This window comes from Lissotriton helveticus, chromosome 1_1, assembly GCF_964261635.1.
Source record: "Lissotriton helveticus chromosome 1_1, aLisHel1.1, whole genome shotgun sequence".
Lineage (NCBI taxonomy): Eukaryota > Metazoa > Chordata > Amphibia > Caudata > Salamandridae > Lissotriton > Lissotriton helveticus.
The window spans coordinates 394,929,409-394,952,890 of NC_136057.1; the positions used below are offsets into that span (position 1 = coordinate 394,929,409).

Here is a 23,482-nt window from a genome sequence, read left to right on the forward strand (position 1 = left end):
CCAGAGTCCACTCCCACTGATACTTTGGTGCTCACGTTTACTCCGGTGGGTACAGGCTGTACCAGTACGTGCCAGAGTCCACTCCCACTGATACTCACTGTTACTCCGGTGCGTGCCGGCAGCTTCCTCGGCCGTTGCATTAAAGTGCCGGAGCCACGGACTGATGCTCCGGTGCGCTCGATCCGGCGAGTATCTTTCATTAAGCCTTTTTTCCCCTCGACCTATAGTGCTCTCTGATACCCCCTCGCGGATACTCTAATGCTGTCACTGCGGCCGTGACGGGCTGTCATTACTATTTCTATACGTCTCGGGGATCTCGTGCAGCCCATCATTCCCCCTGGTGACAGGGCTGTCATTCGGCTTCACGAAGAGCCACAGCTGCCCTCCCCCAGATACTGCAGTGATCTTTGTAACTGCCCCGGGGACTCCCCTGACGGATTTATTAACTGTCAGCACCACATATTCCAATGCGAGAAGTGAGTCAGTGAATGTAAGGTCTGAGCTGACTGTTCCGTAAAGTGTCAGCAACCCCTCCCAGTAAATAAAGAAATAACTTTAATGCGCTGTTACTCTGGTGGGTAACCGTTCCATTAAGTACCAGAGCCCCTCCCGAATACTCGCTACTCCAGCAGGCTGTCACGGCTGGAGATGTTTGCAGCAAGCCCCGGGCCCCGCCTCGGTGCTCCAGCCATTGCCAGAAGCCCCTCCCCGACACTGCCCCCTTGTTATGGTAGTAAAAGTCAGGCTGCCCGCTGTTTACACACGGCCTCCCTCCCATCCCCCCGGTTCCACCTTTACTGGGGTTTGGCAGAGGAGAGGCACAGGCCGTCAGGCGGCGGGAGGGACCTGCCCAGGCCTCGTCCAATCGGCGCCCTGCCCTCTTTTAAATAGACCCGAGCTGTCCGTCAAGGCGCCTGTCGTCAGCCTCTTGCCATCGCCATATTGGGAGAGTGCGAAGGCTCGGCTGTGCCCGCAGACTGACGCTGCTCTCGCCGGGCTCGGTCTGTCGCAGCCAGGGTCGCGCCGCTCTCGTACCGGGCGCCCTCAGACTGCTGGCTGTGTTTTTTTCTCACCCTGGGATTGGATCGCTGAAGTGGAGGAGCCGGTGCAGGGAGCCTTTGCCTGGCTGCAGCTCTCCAAGATGTCAGACGTGCGAGTGTCCAGCAGCAGCCCGTCCCTGGAGCGGATGGAGCCGCGGCTGGCCGAGATGCTGCCCAAGCCGCCCACCTGCAGGAACCTCTTTGGCTGCTTTGACCGGGTCGAGCTGAGGCGAGAGCTGGAGAAGCACCACCGGGAGAGCGAGCTGAAGTTCAAGGAGACGTGGAACTTCGACCCCCGGGAGGAGAGACCGCTCCCTGGCAGGATGGACTGGCAAGCGGTGCCCAGGAACGCGGTGCCCGAGTACTATAGCAGACCCTGCCCCAACAAGAGGGCGCACTCGGCTCCGAGCCTGGACGTCAATGGCAACCGCTCGGACACATTTCAGGGAATATCTGGGGACTTGAGAGAGAATGGAGACAAGCACACGGATTCGCTGGAGCACTGTTCCGGGCAGCGGAAAAGACCAAACACCGAAGGTAGGAGAGCAGACTGTGTGCTGTTCACTGAGGCTTGCTGGGCAGAGGCGCGGGCAGGGTCCCCTGGCACTGTCTGCGCAGGGGCTTATCTAGCCAGGGAACAGCCGGCCCAGGTAAAGAGCGCTCCTCTTCGGAGACGCACTAGCTTTACACAGTGTTCGTAGTGCACCGGCACCCACTGGGTGGTGTCTGTTCACGCACTTGACAGTGGGGCTGGTCTGCTGGTGCCTTGCACTGGACGGCAGGAGCAGAGGTCTTTAGGGCACCTCTCGGGGTGCAGTGATCCCGGTGCGCTGTCATGCAGTGGCCACTTCTTGAAGTACCTAAATAGCCCATGCCCACGTTTAATGCGGCGTACAGTTTATAGTATAATTTTTTAATATGGCTTATTCGTAGAATCCACTAGTGAAAATAGGTGTTTCTACGCTATTCCTGTCGGAAATACAATTGTCACTCGAAACACAACTGAAAATCACGACACTAATTGGTTTAAAACGTCGACAGGGTGACGTCAGTTTTAATTTTTATAAACGCCGGGTGGCATAGACAAATGTAGCAGAAAAAACTGCTGCATGATAATGTGTTGCTGTACATCATTAACAAAATGCTCGTTTTGGGAGAAAAACACTTCCCCAGTGACAGAACATTTTCTTGTTTTAAGTCATAGAGCCGCACACCCCAGCCCTGATACCCTGCGTTACCCGTAATGTTGGTACATAACTCCCCCACCCGAAGCTGCACTTCATATCTTGACGTTTGTGCAGGCACAGGCCCCTGGCTCGACTCTGCACAGAGCGCCGTCACTTGGGGGCTTATTTACAAGGGTCTTGCGCCACTTTCCCGTCATTTTTAACACTGGAAAAGTGACGCAAATGTGGCGCAAGAGACTTGTAAATCTGGCCCTTAGTTTACAGGCTGTTCTCGTCTGTGTTAAATTGGTAACGCGGTCACCGCCTATCTATCTACCTAAGACACTTCAAAGTAAAAAAACAAAAAACACACAGGTGTTTGGGGACAGACCTTAGGCTTTATTTTCAAAAGTATTTATTTGTTTAGGCTTAGATTGCTCCCGAGAGCAGATGTGTAATGCGCTCTTAACTCTGTGTCTAGATGCGTGTCCTCCGTCGAAATCCAGCAAGACAGAAACGGACGACCCACCCTGCAGTTCAGTGGAACAGACGCCCAGCAAATGCAACCCCCGACGACATCAAACGTAAAAAGCCTCTTTTTGTAGGTGGGTACGCCTTCTGCTTGGGGAGATGTTGTCTGCGTGTGTGAAGTTGTGTGTGATGTTATTTCGGTCCTGATAACCATAAAAATAATATTTCCAATCGAAGTCTGTTGTTCAGCCTTAACTATATACTTTTTATGTACTTGCCCACGCCCACCAGGGTTTAAAAATCAACAGTCACAGGTGTTCTTGCAACTTGCAGGTACTTAGTTGTTGGAGCTGTGGTTGGAAACAGCCAAATAATAACACAGTTTTCACTAGTTACCGTTTATATAACATTTGTGTTTTGTCCTTGCAAACAGTTTTTTTTTTAAACAAAGACGCTAACATATGCAAGGTGCAGGGCACAAGATACATAACTGGCTATTAATTTGTCTGAAGGATTTGAAAAGATGCCGGTATGGGGGTTGGGTGAACGAACCGTGGTGCCAAAGGTTACCTTACCATCAGGTGTTAACAACTTTAAGCATGGGCACAGTTTTTCACTAAACTAAGTAAATACTACAAAATACCTATGTTTTCAAGAAGATCGGTTAGACTCAATTCGTGTTTAAAAACGCGATGACTCCGATAGATAGAGGTAGGTGACAAAAAAAAGAAATGCAGGCCACCAGCCTGCTAGAGCCGTCAGAGACCCGTGCTGGGGTAAACAGCCCAGGAACACGTCAGCAGGCTTGTGTGTATGCTAATGCGATACTACTGACTGTTTGTTTGGGTGTTCGGAGGGGAAATGAACAGCTCAGAACCACACCGAGTGGAAACCAAAACTCGAAGCTCTGCACTGAAAGACCGAAGTGACCCCAATCTGGCAGATTTGTCATTCTTTTATACAGATGTTGTTAACAAGGGCCTCTTACACTATCGGTGTTATGCCAGTTGCGTGGGCTCTATAATCTTTCAGCGTAAAACAGACTGTTTCAAAGAAAACATAAGACATTTTACTTAACTTCTGGCGCACAACTCTGGCTTGCATGGTTTCTTTGTTTGTCTTAAACCGAATGCTACAAATGTTTTTCTTCAGCTGTACTTTGCTACATTGACCTCGCCCCAACACTGCTACTGTTATTAACTTGCGTCTGTGTTTTTGCTTTTTTTGCAGATAAGAATATATATGTATTCCTTGCGAACCAGGGAAGATGTATAAAGTTTTTTTACAGACATATCGAGAGACTCCCTTCGACTGGGACATCTACTGTTTAAGCACTGAAAAAATAACACTAAAGTTAGGCAGCCACAAAAAGGACTGCCTCTAAAAAGCATTATATGTAGCATCTTGCAATTAGGAGTTTCTTATTTGCTTCGTTGTACTACCTGTGTATATAGTTAAGTTTTCATGTAGCACATACAAACTATGTTGGGGGAGAAGTCAACATTGATTGCAATTTTTTTTTTCTGCGCCCCTGATGTTGCAAATTATGCCTTGGCCTGTTCTGTTGATTTCTAACCTAAGGCGTCATTTTTTTTTATTGAATAATACTTTTATAACGACGCTCAAATGAAGAGATGTGGTGTCGTGTGCTTGTTTTAATGTTTAATCTCGAAGGCTGCGTTGGTCGTCCAGTGTGATCTTAATATATCTATCTAGATATATATTGTAAATGCTGCCAGGCCTGGCTACAGCATCTGGGAGCCGCCCAGTTTCTTTAACTATTGCCGGTTATATTGAGCTGTTTAAGTGTCCTTGCGCCTAGCGGTACAAGGAGACAAGAAATAATTAAATCCATTGTAGCGCTTAGTTTTATTAGGCCATCAGCTAATTTGACTATTTTGGAACAGACTATAAACGTCAGCCTCAAATCTCCCTCACTAAATTTGTACTAAATGGTATTCCCATCATCCAACAGTATTTCTACATTGCCTGTGTATCTGTATGTATATATTAAAAAAGATATAAAGTGTACCTGTGTACATACCTCTGTAAAGACACTGAGAAAGTATACTAACTTATTTATGTAAAAGATTTTTTAAACAAAGTATCTAGAAAGGTTTGTTGGTCCTTAAATGCCAGAGTGTCCTTTTTGTGCATTTGTAAAAGCTCTATTTGTTAGACTTTAGTTGTTTTCCTCCTCTCAAAATAATGACTGTGCTTAAGGTATGCAAACTGAGCCAGGTTTTATATTTTTTGTAATGCGTTCTAAAGAATATTCTGATTATTGTTCCACAACAAGCAATCAATAAATAACTGCCATACTCATGAGCACGGTGTTGTTTTATTTAAAATGTTAACGGAGAACTGTGTGAAGAAGTATTGCAACAGGAAAATGGATTTGTAATTGTATTTTGCTTTCAGGCTATCCGAAGCAAGCTTATCAGAGTTGTGAGAAGGTCTGGGTATTGGGTCCAGAGCAAAAAACCTTTCAAAACATTTCAACAGATCACATGGCATCTTCGATTTCCAGGGAGAGTCCATCACCTTAACTGTAATCCTCAAACCAGATCAGCACGTATGTTCATGGGTAAGGTCTAGTTCCCTCTGCTCCTATTGGATGGACGATGTATCACAAATGGCCTTCAGTTGTTATAGGATTGTTTGTCACTATCCTCTAGTTTTTCACTATCCTCTAGTTTCAATGTGGGTACTCCTACTACTAGAGTTTGCCTCAAAATTAACGTGAAACGTGTGCCTGTCACAGATAGTTTGGGCCCTTGAACTCCCATCCCACCAGCTTTCAGCAGGAAGGAAATGAGAAAAAATAGTGCTCCATTCACACTCCTTCCCCCTCCCCCCCAAAAAGCAATGGTTTATAGGAAGGCGCTCCCCAAATGTACATACTTTTGATGAGGTCAAATACTCTAAAGCAGTCACAATGTTCACCAAGATTCAACTGGATACCTGCTTTCCTTCACAATGTAACTCGCTTGGTATTTTCTTCTATAGTAAGTGTTGCGAGTTTATGTTCAAAATAGATATCAATCAAAAAACCAATACTAACAGTCTCTCAACAATAACGGTCTCTTTCTTTTGCTTCCTGAAGACGAGAAAGTGTGCTTATTAAGAAAATAAATGTAAAGCACACAGACAAAAGTCCTACCATAAGATGAATAAGTAAGCAGAGATCAAAATCATTAGATACACTAAAAAACAACAACTGGAGTACCCCAAATAATAATCACAAGCTGACTTGGACAGCTTTTTTCCCGCCAAAATGTTGAAAACCCGTTTTTTCTAGTGAGAAACGTTTTCCCGCCAAAATAAATCTTGGTCACAGCTTTACTTGGCCTATAGGGGCGCTATAGTCTTTAGACCCAAAGCGGGCTCGACGAACTGTTCTCTCTCCAGAGATAAAGTGTAAGAAGTCACTACTTGAACATACCTCTGTGTATCTGCAGTGGAAGAGGCTATGTTGAAACTCCAGTTTGCTAAGAAGTTCAGCAAGTGACAAAGCCTATCTCTACAAACAGCTTTTAAATTCGAGTGGGCGTTCAGTAAAGACCCAGCGATTTGATTCACACATCAACATTTTCAGAAAAATTACGATTAATTGAATTGGTATAGCCAAGGCAAGAATACAGTAATAGTAGTGTTACATACATGTAATAACGAGGAATATTATACACCGAACCGAGTGGGTTTACCTGTCCAGATATGCAGTGGTGTAGTGACAGCAGAAGGACAACACAATCGTTTTAAAGTTGAGGTTTGGTAGCTACTTTGCTAAAACTGCTACGAAAAACTTTTTCTGGACAATGTTCTCCAGTACCGACGTGCAACACGTTTAAATGTGGCCGAAGACAATTCCACGCAGTTATAAATGTGGTCAGCAATTTTACCTCCATCGGATTTAAGAATGAGATCCACCTCTTTTTAGTATGATCTGAAAGAAGATTGTCATCTTCGGTGTTGCACCATAGTGGTAACACCTGTCTAGGAAAATTTTCCTTAAAATGCAAAGGGAAGAATAAATAAAGTAACGTATTGGCACCTCCAAGGCTATATTCACTTCGGACTTTAAATTATCCCTTGCACGGCATCCTTGTCAAAATACTAATAATAAAGGGGAGCTGGAGTTGTGTGGAATTATCTTTTCCGACTTCGCCCAGGGGTTCGTTGGATACCTAGCTTAGGCGAGTGATGCTTAGAGACGAGACCTAGAGACAGACCCTGCTCGTACCAACACCACAGGCCTTTCATTACTGCAGGTGTATGGAAGCAATGCACCCATCACCCTTAGACTGATATAGGGTTCCCAGGCGTATTACTAGAAATGCGAGCAGAGCATGTGACGCTGTAAATGAGAAACAGTTGCATTTTGAGCAATTCTACTGGAGACAAAAATACAGGGAGGGGTGGGTAGGGAGTCCTCCTTTGGTAGATAAGCACCCGCCCAGCACAGATCAATGACACGCACTTCTCTTGATTGTGGATACAAACAAGCCCAGAATAAAAGGATAAGAAGGTTGCGGTCACATTTCATCAGTGCCCAGCTCTGTCCAATGTGCATGGCAGGGAATTCTGTTTAAGTGGGTGACAAATGCAGAGTATAACTAACTACCACTAAATGCTATATTAATTTATTTTTCTCGATGAGCGCCAAGATCACTGGGAAAAAAGGGCTCCTGTGTCAGTACTGATGCTGACTCTTGAAACGCTCAGGTTTTAAAACAGAACAGTTCCCCATATATATGCTTATCCGCAGTTTTACTGATTCAGGGAGACGTAAGCAGGTGCAACGGACGGTTACCAAATGCACTGGTATTCAGTGTATTGATCTCTGAATAATGGAGTAAACGGACCACACCGGATTCACGACTTGCATGCAGATGTCAACAGCGAGCGTTAAACGCGAGCACATCTGCCGTGCATTAGAAATGAAAAGGGTGTTAGCATCAATCCTATCGAGACGGCTAGTGCGGGGACGCTTCTTTATATTCATTACTATACATTCCGCAATACATCATCTAAGAGAAATGCATCCTCAATTTAAGCAGCAGGTACGATGCGTGCATTAAGGCCAATTACCTAGCTAACCGGGATACACGAGGTAACAAAGGCCGTCTTCTGCCAAGCAAGGCCGCAGAGGTCCATAGATTAGAAGCATCCATCACACCAATAGTACGGTCCGGAGGAAGCCCGAAGTCCCTCAGCAGGCGCCACGCAGCCCCGGCTTCCCTCGGTCCACAAGCAGCACTACCTTCTTCAGTAGAGCAGCAGAGGCACGATCTGACTATGCATCACAGAGTTCTGCACAGCGGGGATCGCTTCCTAGGCACATTTCAATAGCACGTGCTGCCAAACAGCAGAGACCAGCACGGAACACCAGCATGTACCCACAGCAGCACATTTCACAGCACAGCCCACGTCTCCCACCCCACACCAGACGGCACTGCTCGGCTATGTCTCCCAGTACATCAGATACCAGCACTGCCTAGAGCCTTGGCACGTCTGTCAACAAACCTGACAGCAGCACTGTCTCCCAGCGCATCAGTGCCCTCGTGTCACTAAGTGCTCTAGACACAGCTCTGCCAGCACGCCTCAGAGCCCTAGAAGTCAGAAATGAGAAGCCCTTTTCTGCGGCTGCTACGGCTACCTCACCAGACAGCAGCACGGCCTCGCCATGTCTCAGAACCCTAGCTGTCACTAATGAGAAGCGCCTTTTCTGCGTCTGCTACCTCACCAGACCGCAGCACTGCCTCGCCATGTCTCAGAGCCCTAGATGTCACAAATGAGTAGCGCCTTTTCTGCGTCTGCTACCTCACCAGACAGCAGCACTGCCTCGCCATGTCTCAGAGCCCTAGATGTCACAAATGAGTAACGCCTTTTCTGCGTCTGCTACCTCACCAGACCGCAGCACTGCCTCCCCATGTCTCCCAGTGCACCAGCCAGCAGCACTGCCTCGCCGTCTCCCACACCAACAGACCGCAGCACTGCCTCGCCATGTCTCACACAACCAGACAGCAGCAATGCCTCGCCATGTCTCAGAACCCTAGCTGTCACAAATGAGAAGCGCCTTTCTGCGGCTGCTACGGCTACCTCACCAGACAGCAGCACGGCCTCGCCATGTCTCAGAACCCTAGCTGTCACAAATGAGAAGCGCCTTTTCTGCGTCTGCTACCTCACCAGACAGCAGCACTGCCTCGCCATGTCTCAGAGCCCTAGATGTCACAAATGAGTAACGCCTTTTCTGCGTCTGCTACCTCACCAGACCGCAGCACTGCCTCGCCATGTCTCCCAGTGCACCAGCCAGCAGCACTGCCTCGCCGTCTCCCACACCAACAGACCGCAGCACTGCCTCGCCATGTCTCACACAACCAGACAGCAGCAATGCCTCGCCATGTCTCAGAACCGTAGCTGTCACAAATGAGAAGCGCCTTTTCTGCGTCTGCTACCTCACCAGACAGCAGCACTGCCTCGCCATGTCTCAGAAGCCTAAATACCACAAATGAGAAGCGCACATTTTCTGCGTCTGCTACCTCACCAGACCGCAGCAATGCCTCTTCATGTCTCCCAGTGCACCAGACCGCAGCACTGCCTCTTCATGTTTCCCAGTGCACCAGCCAGCAGCACTGCCTCGCCGTCTCCCACACCAACAGACGGCAGCACTGCCTCGCCATGTTTCACACCACCAGACAGCAGCACTGCCTCGCCATGTCTAACACCACCAGACAGCAGCACTGCCTCGCCATGTCTCACACCACCAGACAGCAGCACTGCCTCGCCATGTCTCACACCACTAGACAGCAGCACTGCCTCGCCATGTCTCAGAGCACTAGATAACAGAAATGAGTAGCGCCTTTTCTGTCTGTGCTATCTCAGCAGACAGTAGCACTGCTCCACCAGAGCCCTACTGCATCTGATGCCAGAGCAAACCCTGACTGGCCATGTGTCCCAGTGCACCAGCCAGCAGCACTGCCTCGCCATGTCTCTCACACCACCAGACAGCAGCACTGCCTCGCCATGTCTCTCACACCACCAGACAGCAGCACTGCCTCGCCATGTCTCAGAGCACTAGATAACAGAAATTCGTAGCGCCTTTTCTGTGTCTGCTACCTCACCAGACAGCAGCACTACTTCACCAGAGCCCCACTGCATCAGATGCCAGAGAAAACCCTGGTTCGCCATGTCTCCCACAACACCAAACAGCAGCACTGCCACCATGTCTCCCAGTGCAGCAGCCAGCAGCACTGCCTCGCCATGTCTCCCAGTGCACCAGACAGCAATACTGCCTCACCATGTCTCTCAGTGTACCAGACAGCAGCACTCTCACCATGTCACCCAGTGCACCAGACAGCAGCAGCACTGCTTCACCATGTCACCCAGTGCACCAGACAGCAGCAGCACTGCCTCACCATGACTCCCAGTGCACCAGACAGCAGCAGCACTGCCTCACCATGACTCCCAGTGCACCAGGCAGCAGCACTGCCTCACCATGTCTCCCAGTGCATCAGACAGCAGCAGCACTGCCTCACCATGTCTCCCAGTGCACCAGACAGCAGCAGCACTGCCTCACCATGTCTCCCAGTGCACCAGACAGCAGCAGCACTGCCTCACCATGTCTCTGTCTACCAGACAGCAGCCTGTCTCTCCATGTCTCCCAGTGCACCAGACAGCAGCAGCCTGTCTCACCATGTCACCCAGTGCACCAGACAGCAGCAGCACGGGATCCCCATGTTTCTCAGTGCACCAGACATCAGCAGCGCTGCCTCACCATGTCTCCCAGTGCACCAGACAGCAGCACTGCCTCACCATGTCTCCCAGTGCACCAGACAGCAGCACTGCCTCACCATGTCTCCCAGTGCACCAGACAGCAGCACTGCCTCACCATGTCTCCCAGTGCACCAGACAGCAACAGCCTGTCTCACCATGTCACCCAGCGCACCAGACATCAGCAGCACGGGATCCCCATGTTTCCCAGTGCATTAGACATCAGCAGCGCTGCCTCACCATGTCTCCCAGTGCACCAGACAGCAGCAGCACTGCCTCACCATGTCTCCCAGTGCACCAGACAGCAGCAGCGCTGCCTCACCATGTCTCCCAGTGCACCAGACAGCAGCACTGCCCCACCATGTCTCCCAGTGCACCAGACAGCAGCAGCCTGTCTCACCATGTCACCCAGTGCACCAGACAGCAGCAGCACTGCCTCGCCATGTCTCCCAGTGCACCAGACAGCAGCAGCACGAGATCCCCATGTCACCCAGTGCACCGGACAGCAGCAGCGCTGCCTCACCATGTCTACCAGTGCACCAGACAGCAGCAACACGGTGTCTCCATGTTTCCCAGTGCACCAGACAGCAGCAGCCTGTCTCACCATGCCACCCAGTGCACCAGACAGCAGCAGCGCTGCCTCACTATGTCTCCCAGTGCACCAGACAGCAGCACTGCCTCGCCATGTCTCCCAGTGCACCAGACAGCAGCACTACCTCGCCATGTCTCCCAGTGCACCAGACAGCAGCACAGCCTCACCATGTCTCCCAGTGCACCAGAGAGCAGCAGCACGGGATCTCCATGTTTCCCAGTGCACCAGACAGCAGCAGCCTGTCTCACCATGTATCCCAGTGCACCAGACAGCAGCAGCACTGCCTCACAATGATTCCCAGTGCACCGGACAGCAGCAGCACGGGATTTCCATTTTTCCCAGTGCACCAGACAGCAGCAGCCTGTCTCACCATGTATCCCAGTGCACCAGACAGCAGCAGCATTGCCTCCCCATGTTTCCCAGTGCACCAGACAGCAGCAGCACGGTCTCACCATGTTCCCCAGTGCACCAGACAGCAGCAGCCTGTCCCACTGTCACCCAGTGCACCAGACAGCAGTAGAACTGCCTCACCATGGTCCCAAGTGCATCAGACAGCAGCACTGCCTCACCATGTCTCCCAGTGCACCAGCCAGCAGCACTGCCTCACCATGTCTCACACCACCAGACAGCAGCACTGCCTCGCTATGTCTAAGAGCACTAGATAACAGAAATGAGTAGCGCCTTTTCTGTGTCTGCTACCTCAGCAGACAGCAGCACTGCTCCACCAGAGCCCTACTGCATCTGATGCCAGAGCAAACCCTGACTGGCCATGTGTCCCAGTGCACCAGCCAGCAGCACTGCCTCGCCATGTCTCTCACACCACCAGACAGCAGCACTGCCTCGCCATGTCTCAGAGCACTAGATAACAGAAATTAGTAGCGCCTTTTCTTTGTCTGCTACCTCACCAGACAGCAGCACTACTTCACAAGAGCCCCACTGCCTCAGATGCCAGAGCAAACCCTGGTTCGCAATGTCTCCCACAACACCAGACAGCAGCACTGCCGCCATGTCTCCCAGTGCAGCAGCTAGCAGCACTGCCTCTCCATGTCTCCCAGTGCAGCAGCCAGCAGCACTGCCTCGTCATGTCTCCCAGCCCACCAGACAGCAATACTGCCTCACCATGTCTCCCAGTGCACCAGACAGCAGCACTGCCGCTCCATGTCCTCCAGTGCACCAGACATCAGCAGCCTGTCTCACCATGTCACCCAGTGCACCAGCCAGCAGCACTAGACAGCAGCACTGCCTCACTATGTCTCCCAGTGCACAAGACAGCAGCAGCACTGCCTCACCTTGTCTCCCAGTGCACCAGCCAGCAGCACTGCTCGCCATGTCTCCCAGTGCACCAGACAGCAGCAGCACTGCCTCACCATCTTTCCCAGTGCACCAGACAGCAGCAGCACTGTCTCTCCATGTCACCCAGTGCACCAGACAGCAGCAGCACTGCCTCTCCATGTCTCTCAGTGTACCAGACAGCAGCACTGTCTCTCCATGTCTCTCAGTGTACCAGACCGCACCACTGTCTCACCATGTCACCCAGTGCACCAGACAGCAGCACTTCCTCACCATGTCTCCCACTGCACCAGACAGCAGCAACAGGGTCTCTCCATGTCTCCCAGTGCACCAGACAACAGCAACACAGTCTCTCTGTTTCCCCGTGCACCAGACAGCAGCAGCACTGCCTCACCATGTCTCTCAGTGTACCAGACAGCAGCAGCCTGTCTCACCATGTCACCCAGTGCACCAGACATCAGCAGCATTGCCTCACCATGTCTCCCAGTGCACCAGACATCAGCAGCATTGCCTCACCATGTCACCCAGTGCACCAGACAGCAGCAGCCTGTCTCGCCATATCTCCCAGTGCACCAGACAGCAGCAACACGGTCTTACCATGTCACCCAGTGCGCCAGACATCAGCAGCGCTGCCTCACCATGTCTCCCAGTGCACCAACAGCAGCACTGCCTCGCCATGTCTCCCAGTGCACTAGACAGCAGCAGCACGGGATCCCCATGTTTCCCAGCGTACCAGACAGCAGCAGCTTGTCTCACCATGGCACCCAGTGCACCAGACATCAGCAGCGCTGCCTCGCCATGTCACCCAGTGCACCAGACAGCAGCAGCCTGTCTCACCATGTCTCCCAGTGCACCAGACAGCAGCAACACGGTCTCACCATGTCTCCCAGTGCACCAGACAGCAGCAGCCTGTCTCACCATGTCACCCAGTGCACCAGACAGCAGCAGCGCTGCCTCACCATGTCTCCCAGCGCACCAGACAGCAGCAGCCTGTCTCACCATGTCTCCCAGTGCACCAGACAGCAGCAACACGGTCTCACCATGTCTCCCAGTGCACCAGACAGCAGCAGCCTGTCTCACCATGTCACCCAGTGCACCAGACAGCAGCAGCGCTGCCTCACCATGTCTCCCAGTGCACCAGACAGCAGCAGCCTGTCTCACCATGTCTCCAAGTGCACCAGACAGCAGCAACACGGTCTCGCCATGTCTCCCAGTGCACCAGACAGCAGCAGCCTGTCTCACCATGTCACCCAGTGCACCAGACAGCAGCAGCGCTGCTTCACCATGTCAACCAGTGCACCAGACAGCAGCACTGTCTCGCCATGTCTCCCAGTGCACCAGACAGCAGCACTACCTCGCCATGTCTCCCAGTGCACCAGACAGCAGCACAGCCTCACCATGTCTCCCAGTGCACCAGAGAGCAGCAGCACAGGATTTCCATGTTTCCCAGTGCACCAGACAGCAGCAGCCTGTCTCACCATGTTTCCCAGTGCACCAGACAGCAACAGCATTGCCTCACCATGTTTCCCAGTGCCCCAGACAGCAGCAGCACGGTCTCACCATGTTCCCCAGTGCACCAGACAGCAGCAGCCTGTCCCACTGTCACCCAGTGCACCAGACAGTAGTAGAACTGCCTCACCATGTCCCCAAGTGCATCAGACAGCAGCACTGCCTCACCATGTCTCCCAGTGCACCTGCCAGCAGCACTGCCTCGCCATGTCTCACACCACCAGACAGCAGCACTGCCTCGCTATGTCTAAGAACACTAGATAACAGAAATGAGTAGCGCCTTTTCTGTGTCTGCTACCTCAGCAGACAGCAGCACTGCTCCACCAGAGCCCTACTGCATCTGCTGCCAGAGCGAACCCTGACTGGCCATGTGTCCCAGTGCACCAGCCAGCAGCACTGCCTCGCCATGTCTCTCACACCACCAGACAGCAGCACTGCCTCGCCATGTCTCAGAGCACTAGATAACAGAAATTAGTAGCACCTTTTCTTTGTCTGCTACCTAACCAGACAGCAGCACTACTTCACCAGAGCCCCACTGCCTCAGATGCCAGAGCAAACCCTGTTTCGCCATGTCTCCGACAACACCAGACAGCAGCACTGCCGCCATGTCTCCCAGTGCAGCAGCCAGCAGCACTGCCTCGCCATGTCTCCCAGTGCAGCAACCAGCAGCACTGCCTCGTCATGTCTCCCAGCCCACCTGACAGCAATACTGCCTCACCATGTCTCCCAGTGCACCAGCCAGCAGCACTGCCTCTCCATGTCCTCCAGTGCACTAGACAGCAGCACTGCCTCACTATGTCTCCCAGTGCACCAGACAGCAGCAGCACTGCCTCACCATGTCTCCCAGTGCACCAGACAGCAGCAGCACTGCCTCACCATGTCTCCCAGTGCACCAGACAGCAGCAGCACTGCCTCTCCATGTCCTCCAGTGCACTAGACAGCAGCACTGCCTCACTATGTCTCCCAGTGCACCAGCCAGCAGCACTGCCTCGCCATGTCTCCCAGTGCACCAGACAGCAGTAGCACTGCCTCACCATCTTTCCCAGTGCACCAGACAGCAGCAGCACGGTCTCTCCATGTCACCCAGTGCACCAGACAGCAGCAGCACTGTCTCTCCATGTCACCCAGTGCACCAGACAGCAGCAGCACTGTCTCTCCATGTCTCTCAGTGTACCAGACAGCAGCACTGTCTCACCATGTCACACAGTGCACCAGACAGCAGCACTTCCTCACCATGTCTCCCACTGCACCAAACAGCAGCAACAGGGTCTCTCCATGTTTCCCAGCGCACCAGACAGCAGCAGCACTTCCTCACCATGTCTCCCAGTGCACCAGACAACAGCAACACAGTCTCTCCATGTTTCCGAGTGCACCAGACAGCAGCAGCACTGCCTCACCATGTCTCTCAGTGTACCAGACAGCAGCAGCCTGTCTCACCATGTCACTCAGTGCACCAGACAGCAGCAGCATTGCCTCACCATGTCTCCCAGTGCACCAGAGAGCAGCACGGGATCCCCATGTTTCCCAGTGCACCAGACAGCAGCAGCCTGTCTCACCATGTCACCCAGTGCACCAGACATCAGTAGCACTGCCTCGCCATGTCTCCCAGTGCACCAGACAGCAGCACTGCCTCGCCATGTCTCCCAGTGCACCAGACAGCAGCACTGCCTCGCCATGTCTCCCAGTGCACCAGACAGCAGCAGCACGGGATCCCCATGTTTCCCAGCGCACCACACAGCAGCAGCTTGTCTCACCATGTCACCCAGTGCACCAGACAGCAGCAGCCTGTCTCGCCATATCTCCCAGTGCACCAGACAGCAGCAACACGGTCTTACCATGTCACCCAGTGCACCAGACATCAGCAGCGCTGCCTCACCATGTCTCCCAGTGCACCAACAGCAGCACTGCCTCGCCATGTCTCCCAGTGCACTAGACAGCAGCAGCACGGGATCCCCATGTTTCCCAGCGTACCAGACAGCAGCAGCTTGTCTCACCATGTCACCCAGTGCACCAGACATCAGCAGCGCTGCCTCGCCATGTCACCCAGTGCACCAGACAGCAGCAGCCTGTCTCACCATGTCTCCCAGTGCACCAGACAGCAGCAACACGGTCTCACCATGTCTCCCAGTGCACCAGACAGCAGCAGCCTGTCTCACCATGTCACCCAGTGCACCAGACAGCAGCAGCGCTGCCTCACCATGTCTTCCAGTGCACCAGACAGCAGCAGCCTGTCTCACCATGTCTCCCAGTGCACCAGACAGCAGCAACACGGTCTCGCCATGTCTCCCAGTGCACCAGACAGCAGCAGCCTGTCTCACCATGTCACCCAGTGCACCAGACAGCAGCAGCGCTGCCTCACCATGTCTCCCAGTGTACCAGACAACAGCACTGCCTCGCCATGTCTCCCAGTGCACCAGACAGCAGCACTACCTCGCCATGTCTCACAGTGCACCAGACAGCAGCACAGCCTCACCATGTCTCCCAGTGCACCAGCGAGCAGCAGCACAGGATTTCCATGTTTCCAAGTGCACCAGACAGCAGCAGCCTGTCTCACCATGTTCCCCAGTGCACCAGACAGCAGCAGCATGTCCCACTGTCACCCAGTGCACCAGACAGCAGTAGAACTGCCTCACCATGTCCCCAAGTGCATCAGACAGCAGCACTGCCTCACCATGTCTCCCAGTGCACCAGCCAGCAGCACTGCCTTGTCATGCCTCACACCACCAGACAGCAGCACTGCCTCGCCATGTCTCACACCACCAGACAGCAGCACTGCCTCGCTATGTCTAAGAGCACTAGATAACAGAAATGAGTAGCGCCTTCTCTGTGTCTGCTACCTCAGCAGACAGCAGCACTGCTCCACCAGAGCCCTACTGCATCTGATGCCAGAGCGAACCCTGACTGGCCATGTGTCCCAGTGCACCAGCCAGCAGCACTGCCTCGCCATGTCTCTCACACCACCAGACAGCAGCACTGCCTCGCCATGTCTCAGAGCACTAGATAACAGAAATTAGTAGCGCCTTTTATTTGTCTGCTACCTCACCAGACAGCAGCACTACTTCACCAGAGCCCCACTGCATCAGATGCCAGAGAAAACCCTGGTTCGCCTTGTCTCCCACAACAGCAGACAGCAGTACTGCCGCCATGTCTCCCAGTGCAGCAGCCAGCAGCACTGCCTCTCCATGTCTCCCAGTGCAGCAGCCAGCAGCACTGCCTCGTCATGTCTCCCAGCCCACCAGACAGCAATACTGCCTCACCATGTCTCCCAGTGCAGCGGCCAGCAGCACTGCCAGCCCACCAGACAGCAATACTGCCTCACCATGTCTCCCAGTGCACCAGACAGCAGCACTGCCGCTCTATGTCCTCCAGTGCACCAGACATCAGCAGCCTGTCTCACCATGTCACCCAGTGCACCAGCCAGCAGCACTGCCTCTCCATGTCCTCCAGTGCACTAGACAGCAGCACTGCCTCACTATGTCTCCCAGTGCACCAGACAGCAGCAGCACTGCCTCACCATGTCTCCCAGTGCACCAGACAGCAGCAGCGCTGCCTCACCGTGTCTACCAGTGCACCAGACAGCAGCACTACCTCGCCATGTCTCTCAGTGCACCAGACAGCACCACTGCCTCACCATGACTCCCAGTGCACCAGGCAGCAGCACTGCCTTACCATGACTCCCAGTGCACCAGGCAGCAGCACTGCCTCACCATTTCTCCCAGTGCACCAGACAGCAGCAGCACTGCGTCACCATGTCTCCCAGTGCACCAGACAGCAGCAGCACTGTCTCTCCATGTCACCCAGTGCACCAGACAGCAGCAGCACTGCCTCTCCACGTCTCTCAGTGTACCAGACAGCAGCACTGTCTCTCCATGTCTCTCAGTGTACCAGACAGCAGCACTGCCTCACCATGTCTCCCAGTGCACCAGACAGCAGCAGCACTGCCTCACCATGACTCCCAGCGCACCAGACAGCAGCACTTCCTCACCATGTCTCCCAGTGCACCAGCCAGCAGCAACAGGGTCTCTCCATGTTTCCCAGTGCACCAGACAGCAGCAGCACCTCCTCACCATGTCTCCCACTGCACCAGACAGCAGCAGCACTGTCTCTCCATGTCACCCAGTGCACCAGACAGCAGCAGCACTGCCTCTCCATGTCTCTCAGTGTACCAGACAGCAGCACTGTCTCTCCATGTCTCTCAGTGTACCAGACAGCAGCACTGCCTCACCATGTCTCCCAGTGCACCAGACAGCAGCAGCACTGCCTCACCATGACTCCCAGCGCACCAGACAGCAGCACTTCCTCACCATGTCTCCCAGTGCACCAGCCAGCAGCAACAGGGTCTCTCCATGTTTCCCAGTGCACCAGACAGCAGCAGCACCTCCTCACCATGTCTCCCACTGCACCAGACAGCAGCAACACAGTCTCTCCATGTTTCCCAGTGCACCAGACAGCAGCAGCACTGCCTCACCATGTCTCTCAGTGTACCAGACAGCAGCAGCCTGTCTCACCATGTCACCCAGTGCACCAGACAGCAGCAGCATTGCCTCACCATGTCTCCCAGTGCACCAGACAGCAGCAGCACGGGATCCCCATGTTTCCCAGTGCACCAGACAGCAGCAGCCTGTCTCACCATGTCACCCAGTGCACCAGACATCAGCAGCACTGCCTCACCATGTCTCCCAGTGCACCATACAGCAGCACTGCCTCGCCATGTCTCCCAGTGCACCAGACAGCAGCACTGCCTCGCCATGTCTCCCAGTGCACCAGACAGCATCAGCACGGGATCCCCATGTTTCCCAGCGCAACAGACATCAGCAGCTTGTCTCACCATGTCACCCAATGCACCAGACATCAGCAGCGCTGCCTCACCATGTGACCCAGTGCACCAGACAGCAGCAACACGGTCTCACCTTGTCTCCCAGTGCACCAGACAGCAGCAACACGGTCTTACCATGTCACCCAGTGCACCAGACAGCAGCAGCGCTGCCTCACCATGTCTCCCAGTGCACCAGACAGCAGCACTGCCTCGCCATGTCTCCCAGTGCATCAGACAGCAGCACTGCCTCGCCATGTCTCCCAGTGCACCAGACAGCTGCACTGCCTCGCCATGTCTCCCAGTGCACCAGACAGCAGCACTGCCTCACCATGTTTCCCAGTGCACCAGGCAGCAGCAGCCTGTCTCATCGTGTATCCCAGTGCACCAGACAGCAGCAGCACTGCCTCACCATGTTTCCCAGTGCACCAGACAGCAGCGGCCTGTCTCACTGTCTCACCATGTCTCACAGTGTCCCAGACAGCAGCAGCACGGTCTCACCCTGTTCCCCAGTGCACCAGACAGCAGCAGCCTGTCTCACTGTCACCCAGTGCACCAGACAGCAGTAGCACTGCCTCACCATGTCTCCAAGTGCATCAGACAGCAGCACTGCCTCACCATGTCTTCCAGTGCATCAGACAGCAGCAGCACGGTCTCACCAGGTCTCCCAAGCTAGACCACCAGGCAGCAGCGCTGCCTCATCACGTCTCCAACAGCATCTGACGTCATAGGGGAGTACTTCCTCACCAGGTAGCCCCATGCCACCTGCAAGTCTCCTGGCTGTCCACATGACCTATGTCGGACTAGAACAGAAAATATGCTGGCACCAAAAAAAAAAGTTGTCGAATCAGATAGATAAAAATGTGGCGCACACACGCAAATCGGGGCAGTTTAGAAGTTGTAAAGACACGCTTTCTGCAGGCTATATTTGTGGTAATATCAGGTAAATTAACTGGAAAAAACGGCCCAACAGGACACAGAACAGGCCCACAAACAGCACAAATCCCAGCCCTTGAATGGACCTGTCAGACCAGCTTTTTTGACACTGCCATCTTGCCCTACAGGCCATTTCGCCCCTGCACCTGACAGCATATCAGTCTCACTGTATCTGTATGTGCACCAGGCTGCAACAGTGTTTCTACTGGCTCGTCCCACCTGGCGGGACCTGCCAGGTCTAGTAGCTCATCGGAAGAATCTCACCTCCTCCTATACCCTAGCACACTGATTAGCATGGCATGCGGCACCACCTCACCCTCCCATTGAGGTTCATACAGGCATGGTTCTGGGGTTGAGGGGACAACTGGACCAGCCCCTCCAAGTGAGCCTCCCCGGCTAAAATGAGCACCTATTTGTTATTTTTACATGTTTAAGATGTGCCTGTAAGACCCACAGTCTTAAGTACTAATTTGGGGCTAAACAAGTTGGCTGTGCCGAATGTTAGGGAAGCCAGTAGGGGAAGAAGGTGAGTATTTTTATAAACCCACAAACCACGATGAACACTCAATTATTCTGATACACTTCCATAAAAGACAGGGAATACAACTCCAATCATAAGTTAATTGAAGAGCTTAAGAATTAAATGACAATCTCAAAAGGAGGTTGCCTTCCTAGAACAAGCATTTACAATGCAACGGTCTCGCCTTTGCAAAAGTTAGAGCTATTGGCATTGCAAATGACAAACTTTTTATTTGTGTTGGTTTTGAAAACCGATAAATAAATGGCATTGTCATTTACAGTTCCTCCCGGCCGTCGGTCTGTTCAAGATGGCGGCTGACTGACCACCACAAGAGAGCTGTTTCTGTGCCCCGCCCCTAACCCAGCTGTAATTGCGAAGGAAAGAAATAGGGCTCATCAATAATGGGGAATTATGATGAGAAATTCCCCTACCAGGTGAAATATAGGACATCAGCGTGGTCTGGAGTACTTTGACGGCTGAAGCGTCGGCTTTTCTCTTTATTTGGAAACGCCACAGCATTGGTGGAGTCTGTGCGAGGGAAGCTGCTCACTCCCAGCGGCACAGCCGAGAGAGCAAAGGAGGCGGAACCAAAACCCCAGTAATGGCCACTGGACAGCTGGGCGCCTGAGTGTGACTGCGGGGGGATCGCAGTGCGAAGCAGACGCTAATCAGTTTTTCGTGAGGGGCAGTGCAGGAAGTGGTGTTTGAGGCGGATGATGTGTTCCTGCCTCGGGGTGACTCACTAGTGAAAGGCAATGCCGGTGCCGACTCTCAGGAACTTGCTGCTGTCTCTACAGCCATAATTGCACAGGATCAACAGGCAGAGCAGCTGGATAGCTCGGCTGGAAAAACACAGCTTGTCGGAAAGGAGGTGGAGCAGCCTATCGGGCATTAGGGAAAACAGACTCAGACACTGAGTGAGCAGCTCGGGAAGCTGATGGAGGACAGCTTGCACATATGCCCAGGTAAAGATGAACTTTCTATAAATAGCGTGTTACCAAGTGTGCCTATTATGAAAGATACTGATCTCTCACTTGAAACTGTGGCAGGGAAAACAAGGGCTAGCGGCAGCAGGGGGGAGGAGGGGGACTGCGCAATTCACTAGCGGGAGCGATAATTGCTACCATATGGCAGCGCTTGCTCCCGCCAGTGAATCTCCACACGTGCACGCGTTGCCATTGAAGGCATTGGAACGCTTGGACGTGATTGGCGGAAAAGCCAAAGCGATAGCAATAGGCCATTTTGCCTAAGCAGCGCATGTGCGCTGTGTTGGCGAGACCAAAAAAAGGCTTGATCCAACTCAATTAGTAAATCACCTAGGATGGAGATGCACCTCAAATAGGAACAATCTTAACCCCTGACCATATCGAGAGTGCACAAGTCTGACACCATTAAAATGACACAAGGAAGTGAAAGTAAAGCAAACAGGAGACAGGGTCAATAAGTAAATGAATAATTAGAATGAAAGGCCTTAAAGTGATACACAATTGGTGGATATTTGCTTATCAGAGCAGATGGCCCAGCATTTATTTTCAGCAAATTTCAATCAAAGAAATCACACCCGAGTAAAAGTGAGACTGGGAGTACTCACTGATCAAGGGAACCAGTTACTTAAAAGGATACAGATTGCTTGAACAGCTTCCAGTGCTTGTTCAAAAATGACTGTACCCATTCCACGGCTCTTGCCGTCTTGGTCTTCTTTTATATCCGCGCGTTTCACAGTTCCTGCCATGCTAAACACCTCTTTCATTTTCTTCCATCCAACTTTAAAATCAAGCTGAAAAACAAAACATATATTATGACCCTATAAAAATGCTGCCCAAACTAACCTATTGCTGTGAGTGATATAGGAGGGGTGTGGGTGTGTGTGTGTGTGTGTGTATGGGGGGGGGGATTTACAATGCAATAGGTCTTGCATTAATTAAATGTAGAGCTTTTGGCTTTGCAAGTGGAAAACAAATGCAGTGTCGATCGCCAGTTTCCCTATTTATTGACTTTTGCAGCAACGGCGGCATATTGCGCTTTAAATGTGTAGAGCTAAATTGTGGCACTGTTGCTACACAAGGCAATACATAGGAAAAAAATTATGCGGCAGCTGTATTGTCTAAATATTGACTATCAATTAGCTTATGTTTAAAGCTAAAGCACGATGTGCAGCCATTGCCACAAAGCGGAAAAATGGCGGGGTTTCAAGCCCATATCGTGATCACAGCATGTCTCAAAGACAGGTGAAACTTTAAAAAATAAAAAAAACACACAGCCCATCAGCAATGTGTGTTTCGTAAATAGTAACCCTTTCCCTCGGCAGGAATATCAGGATGCCTGGGTGTTTGGAGTGGACATATATGTATAAAACACAACAAAGAATATCCTGCTAAGCAGCACCATGAACGCATTAACAGCATTGCAGTCTCTTCAATTTTCAAAACTTGAGTCAAGAATGCAGGTCCTTTAACACAAGAGACACATTTGAAGACATTTATTATATCAGACTTACATTTGCAACAAATACAGTGTTTCCGAGTTGACCAGTTGACGAGTTTATGATCTCTGGGGGTATGTTGGGATGATTCACAATATTAGGAGGTAAATTCATCATCCCCGGTCGGACATCCGCACTGTGTCCTGCTGAGAATCCTCCACCACTGCGGCTTAAAGCACGGCGAGCATGTTCTCCTTAAAAATTCCTGGAAGGGGGGTGGGGGGGGGAGAAGCTGGAGGGAGTTGAAAATATCTACAATACTGCAAATGTGACAAGTCTTATCAAGAGTGCCTATTACTAGAATCCGATAACGTCTAAGACAAGTTGGTTTAGATGAGTTATGTTCCTTCCAAGTACTTTTTTTTTTCCAAGTGGGACACGGAGCAAAAAATGAGTGATAAACTACCAAAATGACAGTTAAAGGCATGATTGAGCACAGCTTTAGAAAACCTGCTTTAGTGGCATATCTTGACAAAATCAACAGCCTCACCTCTATAATGTGCAAGGGTCTTCCACTAAGATCGTGCTTGGCCTTAACTTCCACTGCTTTCTTGACAAATTCTGCATCTTTGAACTCAATCACACTGTAGAAAACAAAATGTTTACTAACCAATAAAATGCACAAACGTAAATTGATATACAAATATATATTTATATTGGTTAGTTACCCACAACCCTACAGCAAGGGATATTTTCAAATACATGTAAAGAAATAAAACAAATTAGTAAACGAATATCCTCATACAGAATAGCTTGCAACAATGTATAGGCCTACACATTTAATTAAGTTAACCCTGTGAGGTTCTGTAATTCTCGAGCCTAACTCCATTTTGTGTTGCCCTCACGTAGGCCTGTGAAGGTAGCCTGGTGAACAAAGTGGCCTGGCCTTC

At 51.8% G+C, this 23,482-nt stretch overlaps 2 protein-coding genes across 7 annotated transcripts in view; one reads left to right on the forward strand and one right to left on the reverse strand.

Annotated features, from left to right (window-relative positions):
* Window positions 1–23,181, reverse strand: part of LOC144809927 (myelin expression factor 2-like) — a 102,309-nt gene extending 79,128 nt beyond the window's left edge. For 2 of the 5 annotated variants that reach the window (XR_013606870.1, XR_013606873.1), the window contains exon 1: window positions 23,083–23,181. Coding sequence is in view for 1 of the 5 variants with exons in the window: in XM_078673751.1 (XP_078529877.1) it covers window positions 21,779–21,887; window positions 22,608–22,709 (211 nt within the window). In the remaining 4 variants the exon portion in view is untranslated. Of the gene's footprint in view, window positions 1–21,701; window positions 21,888–22,607; window positions 22,798–23,082 lie in introns of all 5 variants that reach the window. The other 3 variants (XR_013606871.1, XM_078673751.1, XR_013606872.1) reach the window with 3 other exon arrangements.
* CDKN1B (cyclin dependent kinase inhibitor 1B) lies at window positions 885–5,005 on the forward strand. Of its 2 annotated transcripts, none has more exons than XM_078673750.1 (3): window positions 885–1,577; window positions 2,688–2,790; window positions 3,908–5,005. In XM_078673750.1, the coding sequence occupies exons 1-3, from the start codon at window positions 1,142–1,144 to the stop codon at window positions 3,909–3,911; spliced, it is 543 nt and encodes a 180-aa protein (XP_078529876.1). In that variant the 5' UTR covers window positions 885–1,141; the 3' UTR covers window positions 3,912–5,005. The 2 variants fall into 2 exon arrangements, with proteins under 2 accessions (XP_078529876.1, XP_078529875.1); XM_078673749.1 differs by having other exon boundaries at window positions 891–1,577; window positions 2,688–2,811.
* Window positions 23,182–23,482: the final 301 nt, after the last annotated feature.